This window comes from Epinephelus moara, chromosome 8 (assembly GCF_006386435.1).
Source record: "Epinephelus moara isolate mb chromosome 8, YSFRI_EMoa_1.0, whole genome shotgun sequence".
Classification (NCBI taxonomy): domain Eukaryota; kingdom Metazoa; phylum Chordata; class Actinopteri; order Perciformes; family Serranidae; genus Epinephelus; species Epinephelus moara.
Genome location: NC_065513.1, coordinates 12,388,488 through 12,409,582, shown reverse-complemented (window position 1 = coordinate 12,409,582; position 21,095 = coordinate 12,388,488). Strand labels below are relative to the sequence as shown.

At 40.1% G+C, this 21,095-nt stretch overlaps 1 protein-coding gene across 2 annotated transcripts in view; it reads left to right on the top strand.

Annotated features, from left to right (window-relative positions):
* LOC126394510 (leucine-rich repeat transmembrane neuronal protein 4) overlaps positions 1-20,714 on the top strand; it is a 52,311-nt gene extending 31,597 nt beyond the window's left edge. Inside the window, exon 3 of one of the 2 annotated variants that reach the window (XM_050051350.1) lies at positions 20,074-20,714. In XM_050051350.1, the coding sequence (XP_049907307.1) occupies positions 20,074-20,292 (219 nt within the window). In that variant the 3' untranslated portion in view covers positions 20,293-20,714. The remainder of the gene's footprint in view (positions 1-20,073) is intronic. The other variant, XM_050051351.1, reaches the window with a different exon arrangement.
* Positions 20,715-21,095: the final 381 nt, after the last annotated feature.

Sequence of the window (21,095 nt, the reverse complement as noted above, 5' to 3'; positions counted from 1 at the left end):
GAGGAAATTTTATAGCAAAAATATTTTAAAAGTTTTTGACATATATTCAGCAACAAGAGACACATAAACAAAAACAGGGACACAGGATCAGAGCTTGGTTAATGTATTTGTCATTTCACCGTGTCTTTAAAGGTGCATTAAACGATTTTTTTTTTGGTCGTTGCTTCCAGGCCATTAGCGTGGCTAAAAATAAGGGTTTTAAACCAGAGCAGTGTTAGAAGTTTCTGAGTTAATGTGATTGCCAAACATAGTAGATTAATAGTCAACCCTTAATCTGCTTGTTGTTAATTCCCCATTTTGAGCAGCGCTAAATAATCAAAATGAATCTCTAAATCTTGTAATCAATTACATTTACCGTCTACAATCCTGGAGAGCTTAAAGAACAGATGCAGGGTTGTGCTTTTGCCCCCAAAACAGAGAGTTGTCGTATATCACTGCAGGATACAGGCAGACCTCACTGGAATCTTTTACGCCTCCCTATCCTTCATCATATCACTGAATTTAAATGCATGTTGTTCAAAAAACATTGAGGTTGCTGACCTCCACTCCCCTGTTCCCTTCATTCTCTCTGCTTGTATTTCGTATGTGATTTATTACTGTGCATTCTGCTGGGTACATTTCACCCTGTTCAGCAGACAGACAGCGTAACTGAGTCATGCTGCAGCAGTTTTGTAAGGGTAACAAAACGTTTGCACGGGGACTGTGAACTTACAATCCTCAAGGTGACCCCCAGGGAGATCCTGTCAGGCTATCCAAGGTGACAGCTGAGCACCTAAAGTACGCCGCGCGCACGGGGGAATGTTCCGCAGTAAAATGAAGGAAGGCGTCACACGGATGAGATTCATTCATCTTAATAAAGTTGACCATCAAACTGATGTGTCTGCAGAGGTGCTAGTTAGACAGAGGGGGAAATGCAGGGAGATAGAGAGAGGGGAGGAGAGAAGCAGACAGGGCTATATAGGAGAGGCTTCTCAGCTGTAAACACAATGTTCTTTTCCCACCATCAGTCCTCTGAACAGAACAGCACCTGTCTACCTGTTGGCAACAACCTGGCAGTAAAGCTCATTTTGTTAAACTGCTGCAAAGCACATTTTAATTTGACTCCCAAATGCTCAGCAGCACAATTATTCTTTTAAGTGAAGAAATATCTGTCACACTTTCCTATGAATAAATGTGTTTTGCTTCTCCACATCACTGGCTGACATACTGCAGCACAACAGTGATACAAAGTAAAGTCACTTCACGAAGGATGTTACATTACTGTTCTAAACACCCAGTGTCTGTAAGGGCTTTCCCATTAGCTATCTTCTGCCAACTAGGGAACAATGCATTTTATGCTGGCAGCAGTTATTCTGTAATAAACACTGGGTGGTTAGCAACAGCAATAAACAAACAAGAAAAACGCCACCAAGAGAAGCTCAAATTGAACAGAAAATACAAGGAAAGAGATGACTGACAAGTGATCTCATGCAAAAACACCATAGCACTAACAGCTCATGCCAAATGCCAGTATGGCTGGTGGACCTGCACAAGTGGTTTTCCCAAGAGTGATGACGTGGAAAAAAGGTGTTCTGCAATGCCTCTTACCTCCTTATCCAACCAGCTGCTTCTTTCTCTCTAATATTTAAAACTCCGACAAAAATATGCCAAACACTCTTGAATGATTTTCGAGTTAGCAGTTAGTCGCTAACCTTGGTGACTAGCTACTTCACAGCAAAAGCCTCTCAGGTGCTTGCCAAGAGTGCCAAGTAGAAAGCTTTGAAGGCATGGAGAGCAGCAGCACAGCATGTCAGTTTGCGATAACACTTGAAATTTCTTTGTTTCGTGACTCAGGTTGGTTCTTGACGAACTCATATTTTTTAATATGAAATATGTTACTTTTAACAGTGATGTACCAGAATAGATAGGGTTTACCCACCTCTTTTTCTGGCTGTTCAAAGTATACCCTCCTGTCAGCAGAGAAGCCTTTGGAACACACAGGAGCAGTGATGTAGTGGTTTTTGATGATGTGGATGTACTACTAGGTAGATGGGTAGGTGACCAAGGAGGAAGTGGGTATACTCTCCTATATATTCCAATGGCATCTTAGCTGATAGGTGGGTACACTGTAAATGGACGGATAAAAAAGTGGGTATATCCCATAAACTTATGTGTATATGCTCCACTACATCATTGTATATGAGAGTACACCCACTTCCTCCTCTGTAACCTACCCATCTACCTAGCAGTACACCCACCTCATTCACTGGAAATAATAACATTTATTTCATAGTGCTCTTGTTAGTAATGTGGTCCCCTTGTCCTGCAGAGGCTTATAATGCTAAGTGTAAAATTATTCCATATAATTCTACATATAATATCTCATCAGTTTTAACATTGTTATGTGTGTCCATACATTATTTTATTATATTTAATATTGCACAGATGCAGGTGAGCAGTAGGGACACTAGCTTTCAAGGGGACCTTTTATGCTTCTACTTATTTTGTGCCATTTATATAGTGTTACCCCAGGAGGAGCTGGAAAGCGTTGCTGGAGAGAGGGATGTCTGGGGTGCTTTGCTTGGCCTGCTGCCCCTGCGGCTCGGCCCTGGATAAGCGGATAAAAATGAATGGAGGGATGGATGGGTGGATGGATATATAATGTTAAAATGTCAGATGCTCATTAAATGTGGCCAAACATATGTAAAAGTAGACCCTGTGAGTAATAACCTCAGACTTCAGACCGTTCTGAATACTCCATTTCCAATGTTTTTCTGTTATTTTTGCTACAAGATGACATTAGATCACGACGGATTTCTTTATATGGTAATCTGCTCTCGGCACACTACTGCAATTGTTTACATTACACAGCCTACACTGCTACATGTAGCTACATGCTAACATCAGGGAAACATTTAATCTTGATTGCTGATAATTTCCGGATATGTTTAGAAGCTTTTATTGGAGATTTTTCTCCCTCAGTTGCAGTGACAGTGCAGAGACGCCAAGATACAGAAGACCCAAATATGCTGACCAATCAGAGCAGACTGGGCTTTTTTCTGGAGGGTGCTTTAAGAGACAGGTGTAAAAACAGAGCATTTTAGACAGAGGGTGAACACAGGTTTTCCAGCAGTGACAGAATGAAGGGAGAAGGTGGGTTTTTTTGTCACACTACAGCATGTAAAAATGTTCTAGTAGAAACCTATAATACAAGCATGAATCTGAAAACGAGTGTAATGGGCCCCCTTTGAGATGGAGGAACAGAAATGCAGGAATTGAACAAAACTACAGAAACCATGTGTCAGAGGTGCTACAAGCTACTCAGAGCTCCTCATATAGTGAGCTTTTTAAAAATGGTGTTTTCTCTCCAGTCCATTGCATGTTGAGCAGGTGAAGACAGTTTGGTAGAGCGTGGTTACGTCATGTGATGGTGATTAAAGTGTCCTTCTATATACCAGGCCTGTGGGGAAGAGGCATGAGCACCACAAATGACACCAAATTAAAACACAAATCATTAATCTTGCAGATCAGTTCCATGGAGGCGACAGTTTGAGACGACTTCCAGTGGGGCAACACAGTTTCATCATCCCTTTGTTTGACAGGGGGCAGAATGACAAGATAATGTGTGGTTCCATGCAGCGGGCATTGTGTCTCAGCACTGGCCTCACGCCATTTCACTTGAGTTGTATATTATCCTTCTGCAATATTCACATCTCATCACCACAGATGAATCTTTGCCAGGCTTTGGCCCTTCATAACAACCCGATCCTCCCAGTGAAGATCGTTCCTCTGTGGAAATATCACGGGAGGCCAACAGCTGGCTGCAGTTCATCTCTTGTCGCCTCACATTTTCAGCCACATCAATATTGGACAAGTCTGTTCAAGTTCAGAGGCTGTTTGAGACTGTAGCACTTAAACAGATGGCCGTCCTCTAGGCCTCGTTTGAAGGAAGCAGGCAAACAGAACAGGGATAAACCAAATCTGATTTTTTCCCCCCGCAGTTCATTGTCTTGAATATTTTGTGCAATCAGTTGTTTCCTACTATATTGCTTCTTCAACCAATCATGAGGAGAAAGATCAAATCTAGGGCAGTCAAATGATGTGTGTGTCTGTGTATGTGTGTACTTGTCCCTGTTTCTATGAGATTTCTGGTTAGTATCTTTACAGATTTAATATCAGAGCAGAAACTAAAGGGGATATTCACATAATGACAGAGCACATAAAATATCGTGGCATACACAGATGCACACACACGCAATCTTCCACAGCATTAAGAGTTAGACATACAGCCCATTCTTTAGAGTTATCACCATGGAAACTGGACAGGAGTGAAAAGCCTGTACTACTGTGGATGGAGCAATGGCACGACAGCATCCTGGGTCCTACACTGTGACATTTATATGAAATGGTTTAGCACTGCGTGTAAACTCCTCTGAAATGATACAGAAATGTACAGATTGTTTTTCCTATTGTTACATCTTTTGCTTTGCCCGCTGTAGTACCACTGAATTAATGTGACTCTGAGTTGTTAGAGAGGGTCAGTGATGTATCAAAAACAAGTGACAGTGATAACAGTAATGAAAATTTGTGAAAATCCCTCAGCAATACTATTCAGTTATACATCAGTAGCCAGACAGGTTCTCATGTTGCTTCACTTCTGAGTTCTCAGATGGTTGCATGGCTGGATTAAAGGTATTACCTAAATTCTTTCATGCTTTAGAAAGTCAGCTTCCCCTCCAGACATGTTTTGGGACGTATAAAAATTCTCTGATTTGAATTTGTTTCTGATGTGTCCCCTCTTTTTTTTTCAGTGCCCTTAGTTGGGCTCAGATTACAGGACTTTTGGGCCAATTTATCCCCAATTCACCCCTCCTGACAAGAGACAAGAGAAATCCAGTGTGGGACTTTGGTCGATGCCGATGTTCACACCAAATGTTAATGCAAAAGGTTTACAGATCCAGATCTTCAAACATGGTTGATATTTAGGATTTCAAATCTGAATGATTAGGGTTCTGATTACATAAGTACAGAGCAGCTGGCTAAACATTCTAGCCCTTGGTGCTAACGTTAGCCAGCATACCACTGTTGACCGATAACAAAACTGACAGTTCAAATCACACCTCCAGTTTGTGGTGAAGAATAGACAACTTGGTTCACCTTGTCTCCCCATTTTCTCATTCAGACTTATTTAGCCTTCTGTTTTGTTTTTCTTACTGCAAAGCGTTGTTAACATTACATCAAGTTGTGACAGTCTCTGTTTGCTTAGGGTACATCTGTTTCCCTATTAGATCATGTGAGAGGTCACATAAGTGGCTCCCTCTGGCATGATAATAATAATAAAGTTTGCAACTAGCTGGTGAACATAATGACGCATGTAGCTGCTAAAAAGATATTTCCCTCAGCAGTTGGTGACAACCAAAACAGAACTAAAAGAAAAGATCACACTAGGTGAAGCAAAGTGGACAGAAAATCAATCATGGAGAAAATCAAATATCACAATTGACCAAATACTTTGATATCAATATCAAGACAATACTGTGGGGTGGACTATTGGTGCTTTCACAAAATACACACTGACATATTTGATAAATGATCATCAGTAATGGATATAATGACTACGTTAAAAGATAAATAATAGAATGGCTTGAACAGTCTGGTAAATCCAGAAAACTTAACTGTAATGCAGCCTCTATGATCAGGAAAAAAAAAAAAACTTACGATATCCAATATTGGTATGATATTGGTATAATACATATATTGCCCAGCCCTACTGTTTGTTAACTGATAGGAATCTAAGCCTATTTCACTCAACTAAGGCTGCTGCCGCCTCATCACGTCCCTCCTCAACTCTGTTTTTGTTTACCAAAATCTGGATTCTTCATTACTGACAAAGTGGTATACCCAAAACCAGGCTCGGGAAGGATCTCTCAATCACAGACTGGTTTGTGCCATATGTGAAACAAATGTCATGAGTTGAGTTTCAGAATCTTCAAACGCAGAAACTTTTTGCGCAGTGCTCACTCTCTAAATATAGCACCAGAGGGGAAATGTAACTGAGGAACAGTTTGCACATGACTAATTACCTGCCTTGTGCACAATTCAGACATTTGTCAGAGTTTTCCTTAATTAGCAGATAGCTTGTTAGCTCGAGTGCTTCATGTTGTTGTGTCTCACCGACAATGGCAACAGAGACTGGGAGGTAGAGTGGAGGGAAAACAGGATGTAACAGTGAACAAGCCGACGGGAGGATTATAGCTGAGGTCTCTTTTGAGTCAGACTGATGTGTTCCCCAAAGCTCAGTTTAGGTTTATCCCAAACCTTTTTTTTTTAATCCTAAACCCCAACCCCTATCCTCTCCCTATTTAAATTTACTGTAATCCCCAAATTAACCCGTACTCCAAACTTTCACTTATCCTTTTCACCTAATGTTTAGTTATAGCTGAACTCTGCAGACAAATACAAGCACTTAATTGGACTACCCAAACAAGCTGTGGGTAAATTACCATATCTCTGATGCTGTGGAGAATGTGCATATCAGCATATCCACACAGATTTAAGATGTTTCCAATAAGGGAAGGCCAGACTCCCACTAGACACTGTATCTGTAAAATCTTCCTATCAAACAAAATATTGTTCAACTTTTCTAAAGCATTCATCCGCACAATCAATGATCATTCATTCTCAACCAAGGTGATTGTATTATTACCATATCCATTAAACACACGTCCGTCAGTCTAGTCTTTCGTATCTCTTTTGAACTTACAGTACTAAATTATCTGCGATTTGCAACATTAGCTTGGTATCTCATCTGGACAAAGCAAGGCTGATAAACCCTGGAGAGCCATTAGAGAATGAAATAGCTTGGCCTTGGTGCACTGAATTCCTTCAAGTCCTTCTTTAAGTGTAACCAACTATGTCTCTCTCGACAAACCTCTTTTCTTTTGGTGAGAAAGTGAAAAATAAGCCCAAAGAATGATATGTTGTCAATTATCAGTGATTTGTTTTCCTATTTGAATGTCGGTTGTATTTCTATTACGAGGGATTACTTTTAATGCTGTCCTTGCAGTGCATGCTGGACGAGGCACCATCTGTCTGTGACTCTGAAAAGCAATAAGGGGGGTAAAGACAGTCACTGAATAACAATTTATGTTAAACCTACAATAACTCTTCTTTTGGCCACTTGGTTCTAAACACAACATTGACATGATCATCTATTTAGTTTGCATGGCTAACTTGTTTGCAAAGACTTGCTTATTTATGCATCAAGCTGATATGGAGCCATGGGCGTCTGATTATGTTTTAATCAGGTGCCCATGGCTCGATGCTCAAGCGATGTGTCCTCATAGTTATAAATATTTCCATCCAAAGTCTGACTAAAACTGAGACTAAAACAAAGTCTGAAATGTAAATAAGTCACTTTCCACCACAAACCATTTGACTGTTAAATCAGACACTTTGGTGCTGTTTGTCTGCCTCTCTCAAGGCACTGTGCTGTCAGTCTGCTCCAATCGATCGATCAGCTGTGTGATCAGCGATCAGGGTGGTCCAAAAATGTGTATGACTGATATGGGCTGCTTAAATATAACGACCTGGTTGTGGAGTTGGCATGATGATGTTTATTTTTAAAGAGAAAGTGGGGTAAAAAAAAACATTACTTTGCTCCCCCTAATTAAATAATAAGGATGCATTTGCTCCACTTGCTCTATTGCTCAGACGCCTATGCATGAAGCAGCATTATCATTCATTTGGATGTCATGCTTCTGGCTACCTGATGAATGTAAATCCAGCGTTCACTGTCCTGTTAGCTCTGTTTTGGTCTCACCATCTCCAGAGGGAAATATTTGCCTCTCATTGCTGCACTATGTTCACCAGCTTCAAACTTTGTTTGTATGCCATTGGTGATGGGAGGGTAGTGTGCAGTTGTGTTTTTGTTGTTGTTGAAAACAGCTGCCTGTTGCAGCTGAAAATGATGCTATGATAGTGGTGGGAGTTAACCAGAAAATAGCAGGCCGGAAAACTAAAACAATTAACTGAAAGATGCTGAAAAGCTCTGCAGAGCTGAAGGGAACTGCAGAGGTGGATGATGTCTATTTTTGGGCACATCACTAACAGTTAGCCTTTTTACATACAAGTAGTCATGTGGTCCAAATGTTGGTTATAGCAGCTTGAAAGGTTTAGTATGTGACATTCAGAGCATTAAGCAGAAAACCATTATTTGCTGCACCTGCATGTTAGTGCATGTGTGTATCCCACTGGTTTGCTCATCACTGCATTATTGCACTGCACTCGTACAGCTGATACTGCTGATATCGGGGCAGTGACATCTTGGAAAAGTAGTGCCCACCCTTTGGTTGCCCTGGGTCAACACCATTAGCTCTGTTGTCGTGGTTTGCTGCTAGCCTCCGGCTCATCCTCCATGTTGACAACTATGTCCAGACAAGTGATACGATATAAGTTTTGCAGAGAGCCCCTTCTTTAACTATTTCTCATTCCAAAGACAGCAAAACACACATTACATTTTTCCCAGTAAAGCAGAGTTGGCCTACCCATGCAACTATAGAACCTAAATGAAATAGTACCAGCAAAAAAAAAAAAAAAAAAAAAACCAGTTTAGATTTATGTTACATGTTGTAGGCTAGGCTGTGGGCATGTCAGTCGGGCATCTGGCATCTTTCAAATTGGATTACAGTCTCCATCTGAATGAAAAGCCTATGTTGTAGATTTATTTTTCTTGTTGTAAATATTACTGGAATTGCATCAAGCAATATTTAGTCCTCAGCACAATTCATGTTACAGAATGAAAGCAGCGTTTAGCCCGACCATATGTGTGCGATGTTTGTTCCATAAATTAACTATGAAGCTTAAAAATAGATATGAAAGAATAATGCACTATCACACCATCACAGTAAATAACTGTGACACTAGAGGCGACATGTTTTTCGTTTTTTTCCTTCCTCTTCTTCTTCTCTTTGAGATTTGAGGCATTTAATGGCTATGTTGAAAGGCAGCATCAGGACATGCTGTATGTTTGTGTGTGTGTGTGTGTGTGTGTGTGTGTGTTTGTGCGTGTGTGTGCATGTGTACACTCAGGAATGTGTGTGGGAGTGTAAAGAAAGAGGAAAAAGTCAGCGAAGGAGGACGGAGCAAACGCTGTAGCACACGTCGCCTCTTCTTGAAGGGATTCATCTATGCATCTATATTTCTTGGTATCCATATTCAGATTACTTATATCTACATACATCAGAGAAGACTCCGTAGTGACTCATAGATTGTCCATCCAGTAAATAACAGTAAATCTCAGCATGCGTTGCCAACGTTGATGAGCAGAAAATGGGATGAGCAGCATTAGGAGAAGATAAATCCCCACATCTGAAGGATTATGGTTATTTTGACAAATGCGAAGCGCTTTTCAAATAGAAATGTAATTACATGGTGAATATTAAAGTCAGCAAAAGATGATCTTTCTGGAATTCCAACACATGCAGTATTACAATGTACAACTTGGAGTTCAGATGGGTGTCAGTTTTTTCTTTACTGATTGCTGAAACCTTACATGGAGGACACTCATGGTCTGCTGTCTGTAATATTTGTTGTATGATTTATTCAATATTATGTTTTAATCTGCAAGAGCAAATGCATCTTGGCTATTTTTTGCATACTTGTAACATTCATGATTATGAACATGGACAAAACACAATATCTTGTCATATATTTTGCCCACAGTAAAGTATGCCCTGCTTAATTAAGTTTATTTGTGATCAGCTTCATGACTGTGTCACTCACCCTGAAATCATTTTTTAATTTATCCATGCTAAGCAACAATCAAGGACGGAGGTCTGGTGGCCATTAGCATGCCATTCAGCATCCATGTGTGAGTAGCCTAATAGACAGCGATGATAATAGAGGCTTGTCTGTGCTCTCTCACCGCGGCGTTGACCACTGAGTGAATTATCCAGCTGACAGAGAGCAGCAGCACAGCTCGAGCGGAGGATGTTGTTAATATGCCAATGAGAGCTCATGCCTCCCGTGCCAGTCTGAGGCATGCTGGCATGGTGCAGCTGCCTATCACCTAATTGGGAATCATTTAGCTGCAGCTTGACCTACATTCAGAGCAGTGCAAAGGGGGACCACCTATGTGAATGTTTTTATTAGCAATCCAGAGCTAATAGCTTGGGAATTAGAATTAATTGCCATGTGCTGTGTCACAAGAGTTTGTATCATTGTCCTCTTCTACATGTGCAGTAAAGTGCTTTAGAGTGGGTCGGTGTGGTGCTTTGTTGAAGAACTGTGCCTTTTGTTATAAAACACTGAATTTGCCAGAGAGGTAGTTTGATGTAAAATTGGAAGTTTCTGATATTGGGTCATCCCATGGAGTCAGAACTCCTCTTCTGATTTTTGTACTTTAAAGGAGCAATTTGAGATTTCTGACAAATACACTTGTCTACTTGTTTTGCTGAGAGTTACATTAGAAGATTGAAATCACTTTCAAGTGTGTACAGTAAATATGAAGCTGCAGCCAGCAGCCACTTATCTTAGCCTGGGATGAAGATTTGAAACGGGTAAGATGGCCATATTATCAAACCCCCAAATTGGGACCCTTAAGTGTACCGCACATTCACACATGTTATGCACACACCAATTTCATCAGGATTGGGGACCATTACTTCAGTGCTTTGCACACCCACCGCGAACGACTTTCAACACCATCGACAGCAGCTCATCAGACAAAAAATATGTTTTTTCTCCTCAAATCCATCAAAACATAGTTTATTTGAAAACTGTGTAAAACACTACAACACACAAGACCAGCTGTACAGTCCATGGATGGAAAGCTCTGGTTGTGTTTCACCAGATGGTGGGCAACAGTCCCCTCCTGAGCTGCCCGTTTCAGATGGCTGTCACTGTTGGTTGCCCCTCATGTAGCCATCAGTTATATTTGGCCGTCTTCAAGGTCCAGTGTGTAGGATTTAGGGGGATATATTGGCAGAAATGGAATATGATAGTCATAACTATATTTTCATTAGCTTTTAATCACTTGAAAATAAGAATAATTGTGTTTTTAATTACCTTAGAATGAGCTGTTTATATCTACATACGGAGTGGGTCCTCTTCCGTGGAGTCCGCCATGTTTGTACAGTAGCCCAGAATGGAAAAACCAAACATTGGCCCTAGATTTTGCAGTGTTTTCTTATTCTCTCTTCAGCCACTGTTGTTCTCTTCTCTCAGATGTTTCAGTTGGTTATAGTCTGCAAACTCACCAGTAGATGCTCCTGAATTCTACACACTAGACCTTTAATATGATCTTTGATATTGGCATTTCCACCGCACCCAACCAAAAATGAACCCTTGCAGTGATGCAACATTTTTGTGGTCTGGTACTTTATGAAGAAAGAAGCAACCCTCATGGAACTCTTTAGAAAAGACCAACTTTCTTTTCGGCGTGACAACTAACAGTTAGTGTACTGACGGTTTGTCAGAGAGAGCCGCAAGCGTCATAGCAACAGCCTTGACAACGACACATTGATTGACACACATACAGAAAAATCAGTGTTGAATTCAGACATATGTTATTTTGGACAGTGAGTGGGCAGAACATGATAAAAATCTATGTAGGCGCTGAAACAAGTGTAATTTTATTATTATTATTATTTATATTAGGAAAATTTGGTAGTGAATGATGACAACCGGGACATTTTAGTGTGTCACAGGTATTTGTAGGGACTGGGGCCACCCAGCTTGAAACCAGGGCATTCCTGGGCAAACCAGGATGTCACCATAAATAGTTGGTATTCACAGTCTCTTTGCTAAGCTGAACATAAATGTATCTAGCCAACAGCAGCTGGACAGCAACGCTTCATATTTAGTTGCCATACAGAGAGAGTGGTATCTATCTTCTCATCCAGCTCTCTGCAAGCAAGCAAATAAGCATTTTTCCATAATGTCAGCCATTCTACTAAATGTGTTTGCATTGCTCTCTGTGTAGTCAGATCCTTTGCACATTTTTAGTAATACATCGAAGTAGCTAGACAATGTAAGCATTATAAAATGACTTGGTGTGTGCTACATGGAATAGTTTGTATCACACACAGCAGTGTTGGGCAGAAATGGCCACTAGAGCTGGTCGTGAATAATTTGTCATGTTGCCTGGGGTGAGGATTTCTGTGCTTATGTTTTGCTGAGGCTCAAAATTGTATGAAAACCACACGCTCACGTCTCCTGTGATTTCTGTCTCTGCATCAGGCCTACTGTAATTTATTTCTTCCCAACTTCCCAAGTTTCCCCGATGTTTTTATGTTTTTGTCATTTATATTTTATCATTTCTGTCACATCCCTCCTCATTTTTTATTTCATTTTGTGTGTGTGTGTGTGTGTGTGTGTGTGTGTGTGTGTGTGTTTGTGTTATCAACAGACAAAGAGCTAAACTGAAATAAAATAAAATAAGAAATAAAAAAGAGCCCTATTGTTTATAATAAAAGCTGTTTTCATTTGAAGTCTAAAATAATTCCCAGACCAATTGAGAAGATTATTTCTTAATACTTTAAACTCTTAAGTTTCCTGTGATAAACAATGAGGCTTTCAAGCTCAGAGGAGGATGCAAAAGAAAAGGGAAGAGTATCATGAAATTGAAATGAGATGTAATAATCTCAGATATAAATGCATTACACAGTGTAAACATACAAAAGCTGAAACAGAGATGTCGTTTCCACAGGTAGCAGCCACTCAGTGTATTTTGTTCCCTTTAAATTCACTTCAGGGTAAACAGGTGGAGCTATAGTTTAAACAGTTAACACAAAGTGAGGACAAGATCGGGCTGATGCCAGATACTCGCTTTATTACCTTGGCCAGTCGCCAGTGACTCACTGAATAACAACTTGGACTTGTCAAGAGGAAACAAGGCTATTCTTAGATAGCTATTGTAATCAAGAGATTTGAATTCATTTTATATTTATCTGCTTGTGTTGTGCACAGCCAGATTGGAAAGGACTTCCTGAGCCATTAAAGTTGAGGAAAGATGGTGATCATGCCTCGGGCAAAATCCGACTGTATGCAGCGTTCAGCCCTAAGCAGCTCTGTTGGCAGCTGTCCAAGCTATGCTAGCCAATGACTCACCTCTCTAAGAGCTCCAACCGTAACAGCCAACGTTTCCTCAATATTCCTGATTAAACCTGAATGCTCACTCAGCTCAGTTGGCCAAAAAGGCTTTTATTCTTTTCTTCTATGCTAAGACATGAAACTGAGCCTGTCTTAGTTTACTGCCTCAGAAATGCTTTATCTTGCTCATGAAGAAGTGAGAAACGGCTGCATCTGCTCTGTGTGAAAGCAACATGTTAAAACTGTAATATGACGTTTTGCTGACCTATGGGATACACTGCCAAAATATAAAACAACATTAATTCCAATTTAATGACTCTGACTTCAACGAGACTGCATCACACTTATGAAGAGAGCTGAAAGTTAATTGACTTAGTTTTGACATTTTGCTGTTTGTATTTTAGTAATTAGCGGATGGTCTTATCCAGAGAGACTGACACTGAGTTAGGAAAGCTGTTTGAAATCTTTCACAAAAACACAGGAGTGTGTGTAATAATTGGTCGGCTAATGGAAAGACATTAGGATGTTGTTGAAATTAAAAATGTGACCTTTTGGTTACCAGGCATCTGTTTTTCTAATAACCAGACCAACTTATTTCCAAAATACACAAACAGGCACATTAATCAGAAATATCTGCTTCAGCCCTTATCATTTTTAGACTTAGAGTAGCTTTTGTAGCCATGTACCCTGGCTCTATGGGTGCCAATTTTAGTAGGTCAATTGGTTCATTAGTTTGGTGCAAAATAAAATATCTCAACAACTGTTGGATGGATTGAAAGGACATTTGGTACTTTGGTGATATTTATGGGTGAAGTCTGCTGACTTTACTTTAGCAGTCCTTTGACTTTTCCTCAAGCACCACCACTGGGTTTATATTTGTAGTGACTCAACCATTGGATGGATTACCATGAAATTTGGTACACACATTCATGTTCCCCCCAGGATGAAACGTAATAACTTTGCCCATCCCTGACCTTTAATCCGACGCTGTCATGTGTCAAACCGGCAAAACAAATGACATTCCCATCAGCCTTAGCTGTACTTTGTGTTTGGTGCTAACTAGCAAATGTTAGCATGCTTACAGTACAGTGCATTAAGATGGCTGACACAATAAACAATACGCCTGCTGAACATCAGCATGTTAGCTTTGTCACTGTGAGTATGTTAGCATTAACACTGAACCTAAAGCAACAGTTTGCTTAAATACAGCCTCACATATGGAGCTACATTAGGGTCAAATGTTTTGTACTTGAAAAAATAAAATTTGAAACTGAAAATTCATGTGTTGATCTTGAATTTTGAAAAATACAACAATGTATTCAAAATAAAAATAAGTGTATGAAACGTTTTTTCAGGTTAAATATAATTTTGATTCACTTTAGTAACTCTTTTGAATGAATAATTTATTTTCACTTTTCACTTCCATATGTATTTTAACATTTGAGGTCTTATTTTTTTCAGTTTCAAATCTGTTTTTTGAGTTTCAGACTTTTGACCCTGATGTGGCGTGGGGGGCGTGGCATCAACTGAGTGGGGCGTGGAATCATGAGTGACAGTGCCTTCAGGGAACGTAGGAACTAAAAGAATTCTGACTCAACACTTATATACACCATATTTATGTGACTGGCAGTGTAAAAATTGATGCCAGTGACAAACTTCCATTTAGAAATCTGTTTTAGACAGTACTGAGCACCAATTGCGGTATAAGAGCGATAAATTATGCCAGATTTTGCAGTTCAACAGCCACATTTTAAGTGCTGATATGTCCGATTTCCACATAGCACTGTGAACGCAGCGTAGTGTCCGCTTGGGATGATGGCGTCCAGTCGGTCGGGTCAACCTGCTGGAGCCCATACATCCAGCACACAGGTGAGAAATGTTAATTAAGCTTTGGGAAATCATAAAAAATATTAAGGGGTCGTTTTTTTGACAACAAAATTGTTGTATTTTTCAAAATTCAAGATCAACCCATGAATTTTCAGTTTCAAATTTTATTTTTTCAAGTACAAAACATTTGACCCTAATGTAGCTCCGTACTCACAGAGCTGCTAGCATGGCTGAGGCAGAGGTGGGACCAAGACATTGTTTTGCATGCCACAAGTACTGTATGTCTAAAGTCTTTGCACTCAAGTCACAAGTCAAAACAGGCAAGTCCCGATTCAAGGCCCAAGTCCTGAACTTTGAGTTTTGAGTCCTAAGCAATCATAATGCACTCTTCACCAAATGCAACACCATTTTCACTACAAATATAATAATATATTAAATTAACAAAAAATCATGAATGCTATTTAAAATGTGTATTTATTAGTTAAAACAAGTTTGTTAAAACAAGTGCCACTAAAGTTAATCATCAAAAAATAATGCTGACATGCCCCATTTTTAATAAAGTATATGGCACTGCTAACCAGTATCACAGCAGAATGGATCTTGTATGTTTCTGTCCTATATATGCTTCTTTTGTATGTCCTTCTGCAACTTGCTTGGATTCTGTCGGATTAGTTCTGGGGAATTAAGTGTCGACTTGCTGGAAATGAACAACATTAACATTCATTGATTCGGCAAATGAAGGGAAATGAGATGATTTGTGGTACACTTTTGAAATCAAATACTTTTTTAATCTTTGGGCTTGTGGGAAGGTATCAAGTATTTTCAAGTCAGAAAGCTCAAGTCCAAGTGAAGTCATGAGTCACAGGTCTTTTTTGATTGTGTTTAAGTCAAGTCTAAGGACTTCAAATTTGTGACTCAAACTGACTCCAAGTCGTGTGACTCAAGTCCACACCTCTGCTAGGCCAGCCTGGCAAAGCAGCAGGGAGCCGAGGGCTCCAGAAAAACTACAGGGTTATCCGTCTATAATGCAGCGAGCTGTTATCTGGCAAAATGCTGCAGTGGCCAACTGTGTGCATTTTGGCAGATTACTTTGTAACATGAAGATCATACTTCTGATGTTGACCTTCATCACAGTCGCAGTGATCACAATGAAAAAAAAAAGTAAAATCCCGTGTCAGGGTATTACAAAACCACTCCGCAGTGTGTTGGCCTTCAAATTCTTGAGTCTTACTCAAACTGGACTTCGTGGATCATATTTCATTGTCTCACCGATGCCTGAAGCAACACACCTCCACCTTTGCAGCCCATTGTGTTGTTTCAACTCAGGGCAGTTTTTGGTCTGAACATCCGCTTAGTCTTGTTAAACAGAATATCGGAGAGCTTGCCAAAATATAGGCCTACAGCAGAGCGGAGGACATTCAACAAATGTCATTCGAACGATTCATACTGGAAGTGTGAAGTCCCAGTTTCTGCTTCTTGCTATTTCACGTCCCACCACTTCACTCACTGAAACTCCTTCTCAGTGACAAGTGTTGAAGAGTTACAAAATCAGTGATGTTTCCATCTCTCTGTAATTCCACAGTGTCAGTAGAACAATGAATGGATTGTACAGTATTTGTGAAGTGTGGCTTTTGAGGGTTGATCTGGAGCAAGTCATAAGGGCTCAAATGTTTCTGTGTCAGTTCTGCTTTACAACATTTAAGAAAGAAAAGTTTCAGATACACCACCTTCGGCTGTCAATGAAAAAATACTGAGGAGGGCCTTATTAAAAATTAAAGACCCCATGAAATAGAAATTATAGTTTATTTCATGGTAAGCAGCTCCATGTTAATAAAAAACGTGACTGCCACTTGGCGAACTGCAGAGTGAGAGTGCACTTTCTCTAAGCTACAGTGGGTCACAGTTCAAGCAAAGTGCTGGAAAAAGCAGCAACCAACTAAAGTGTTTGAGGAGGAGGCAATGAAATCAGAAAAAGGTTGTGATCCAGTGTGGTTGTTTTTTAACCACCAAACCTGCTGAGGGAGGGGGTGTAGTATGTGTTTATTTGCATGTGTGTGTGTCTCTACATCTCAACATGCTTTTTGGCTGGTTTTCTATACAAAGTTAGACAAACCTCCCCCAAAAAATGCATACATGCTTTTTTGAAAATGAGTTTTCCGTGTATCCACTTCTTGCTTCGAGATGTCACAACGTTACAACACAAAGTCCAGGCCGAGGCATTACCACACGTGTTGCATCACACTATACCTCCTAGGCGAGCAGGAAAATGAGTTTGACATTGGCACAATTTGGAACCTCTGCCGTGTCATTGGTAAATGTTATGGTTAATGTGTATCACCTACATAAAGTATTTTTTATTTCTTTGAGTCTAAAAAGGTCCAATTCCAAACAGCAAATTGCACACAGAGACAAAAACCTTGACGTTGATGTATTTGCCGCAGCACTGAGCATAATGATAAAAAATGAGGAGCTACTTGTGTCAGGTTCTTTGAGAAGGTTTTAAATCAATCTGCACAGCGATGGTAAGCAGGATATATGCAGCACGGCAGAAATAACCTGACAAAACAAACAGGCAGTCACTCCTGAAGCTTTGCATTGCAATTTTTGACTATTTCACATTCTCTTTTGACTATTATGAATGACACAAATCCTTCAAAAAACCCAAATGCTATTTAAGTCCCAAACAAAGGCTATATGATTCCTCACAAGAGGTCATAAGAAGCTTTCTATTTTCAGTCTTTTTATTCTGTCAGGATTATTCATGCCGTTTACAGTGAGGAGACCTATATAATAATAGCACTATACCTTTCTAAAGGGTTTATTTATTTGTGTATTGGCAGATCTGTAGAGGGAAGGCAAAAAAAAGAGCCTTTTATTGTCTCAGTAACTGCAGCTCAGTTTATTTTATGGCACCTTTTGGATTTCAGCCGGGATAAACTGGAAATGTGGAAGTTAAACAGAGGAGGCAAGAGATGTCGAAAAGACAGAGTTTGCAAGTGCTCATGCCAACTACTGCTGTATACAGAGAGAGAGAGGGCTGTCGGTTCAACCAGCCAACCATAAGGATTAATACTAACTGCACTCACATGTTTGACTCTTTCTTTTACAATAATTGGAAAAAACAAGTCCACAATATAGCCTTTCCCCTTGACAATTTGTACAGAGAATCCCAGATTCAGACCCCATCACCCCCCTACTTAGCTCATTTTGCATTCCGAGCGTTGTCTTCATGAATTTTTTATTAAGGCCTCTGAAGTAGTGTGCAAAGTTCAGCTGTTGAATTAGACAATAGAGTGTTTTCAACTAATCTTCCCATTAAAGCGCAGAACAAACAGAGCCAGATCATTTCCAGAAAGGAAAACATAACCTTTTGAAAGCTGTGATTTTTAAATTCAAGGGTCTGAGTGGTGACAGCGCTGTGAAACTTGACCCTAACCAGTTACAGAGAAGACAGAAATCTATAAGCCATCTCTGCTTCAAATCAGCTTTAAGTAATCCCTTCCGTAGTTCAATAAATAATCCAATCCAACATGTTTTAGGATAGATATTTTGCCAATAACTCATATCATGGTGATTTTTCAAGGAGGCACTTTGACTACTGCTGTTTGTCACGGGTTTCACAGTATAATTAGTACAAATGGTTTAAGAAACAATTAACAACATTAGTTGTAACAGTGAGGGATGGATTTCTGAACTGGCCTACCGGGCACAGGCCCCGGAGACCAAAGTGTCAGGAGCACCCCTGGCCTTCACATGCAAAATGTCACTCAAATCAACACATACCGACCAGGAAGAGACTCAAAATGACCTCGGAGATGCACAAAAAGACCACAAAGAGATGCAAAAGAGCTGTGAAGAAACACAAAAAATAAAAATGGGCAAAACAACCACAAAAAGACACAAACAACTACAAAGCCACACGAAGTGACCAAAAAAGGCATATAATAACCTCAACAAGACACAAAACAACTACAAGGACACACGCAATGACTAAAAAAGACATATAATTGCCTCATAGAGACCCAAACGACTTCAAAAAGACACAAAGCAACCACAAGGAAACACAAAAATACCACAAGGAGAGTCAAAGGAACTGCAGGAAGACACAAGATAACTACAAAAACCTACAACGACAAAAATGATGACAAAGCCACACAAAATGACCAAAAAAGACATTTAATTATCTTTAAAGAGACAAAAACATTACCATAATAACACACAAAATGATCTCAAAGAGACCTATTGACTACAAAAAGACACAAAATGACAATTAAGTGACTCAAAACCACAAATAAATAAATAAATAAATGCATAAGAGACACAAAACCACCACAAAGTTTGTGTGTCTTTCTCCTATGTACACGGGTGGTGGGGCCCATTGCATATCTGTGCTCAGGGACCCTTTGTCTCATAATGCACCCATGGTAACAGCATGTTCATTTATTATGCTGCACTTAAGTGAAGTTGAGTATGCAGTGTTTGAGAATGGGAATAATTAATTGCTTATAATAACACTCTTGAGTTTGCAGAATATACAGCACATCTCCATGTGGAGCTGAACTTGACTGTGGTGCATTCAAGTGCTGCATGTGTTCTGCATTACCTGACTTTTTCGAATGTTTCTTTACCCTCTATTGTGCTTTGTGCATTTTAAGAAGCATGAGTGCATTCATACTTTGTGTGAAAGCATTAATAGACATTTGGATATTAATATCAATATCGCACAGGCCATGATGCAGCTTTATGCCATTTAATTGACATAATTCAAACCACACTAACAAGTAAAAACTAAGAGGGGTCTTTGAATCAGCAAAGTGCTTGTAATGTAATAAGCACTCTCTTCTAAATGGAGCCTTGACTCCATTTAAAAGAGGGCAGAAAATATGTGTGCACTCTTGCTTAAGGCTTTCATCTTGCATATAAATCACTCCAGCTGAAAGTGGGTGTTTGAGCACCACAGATTTCAGGTCTTGGGGCGCGCACTGTATCAGCGGCCAAGGCTGCATTAATGACAGCGATGTGCCACGACTGCATGAAGTAAATTAAACCAATTCCAAATATTCTGAGAGCATATAAAAATGTTGAAACGGAGGGCTTTTTTGGCTGATTTAGAAGGCTTATGTGTGGTTCTCTTTTTCTCTCTTTTCCCCTTTTCTGCTTTCTGCTTCTGTCCAGATACCGCGGCAGCTGAGTGCTCTGACGTTGTACAGGTGTGAGCAGTCGGTTCTGGATTACTGCCATGCCCACCTGTCGCTGCACCTTAACGTGGGTATGGAGCCCCCAACTCAGGCACTGGGAGGTCCGAGGCCAGCCAAGTACCACCCGGGCCTAATGGTTCCCCTCCCCTCTGAGCCTGTGCTGCCTTGCCCCCAGACCCACTCCCTCCACCAGTGAGCTGTGCACACTGTGAGGCTCTGTGTCTAAACTATGAGTGCTGCACAGAATCAGTGGACCACTCAGATGAAACACAAGGCTGTGTGGGAGGGAACTGGGACTGGTAAAGAAGCAAAGGAGACAATTAATCTACTGCAGAGCATCCTGGACCCAGGGTAATGAAAATGAAAATATTTCTCAGTGGAAATAAAGGGGTGCAGCGGTATTGATTAGTGAGCTTCTGACCTACCTGACCCTCAATGTCCTCAATTAGCAAAGGAGGCTGAACAGCAGCATGACTTTCCACGTTCTGCTCTGCCTCTTGAGGAGTATTAAGGCTAATAATTTAATCATTTGTTAATCTTATTAAACATATTTCCTCGACTGCTCCTCATCTGGGCACCTTTCTGCTGCGTCAGGTAAAGTAATCAAATGCAAAATGTTATTAACAGAGCAGGGGGAAACAGCATGATAAGCAATTGAGTAGCAGAACAAATGAAAGATCAGCCAAGCTAAAAGGTTTTCTGCTGCTTTTTCTGATCACGCTGTCAGTCAGAGGTCTCTCTCTAACTCCAGTCCCTGTGGCGTTTTTCATCTCGAGAAATGAGCCACCCAAATGAAATTACCCGAGACAAGAGAAACAAGTCAGAAAATAACGGACAGTAATTGTCATATAAAATGTACAGCCTACACATCTTGCTGGCAGTAAGTATAATTTTCATGGTGACTTTTGATTTCCTTAATGATTTGGGATGTTGATCACGTTATAATTAATTTAATCGAGCTGAAACAGGCGAAAAATAAACACCAGATCTTGGCGCACT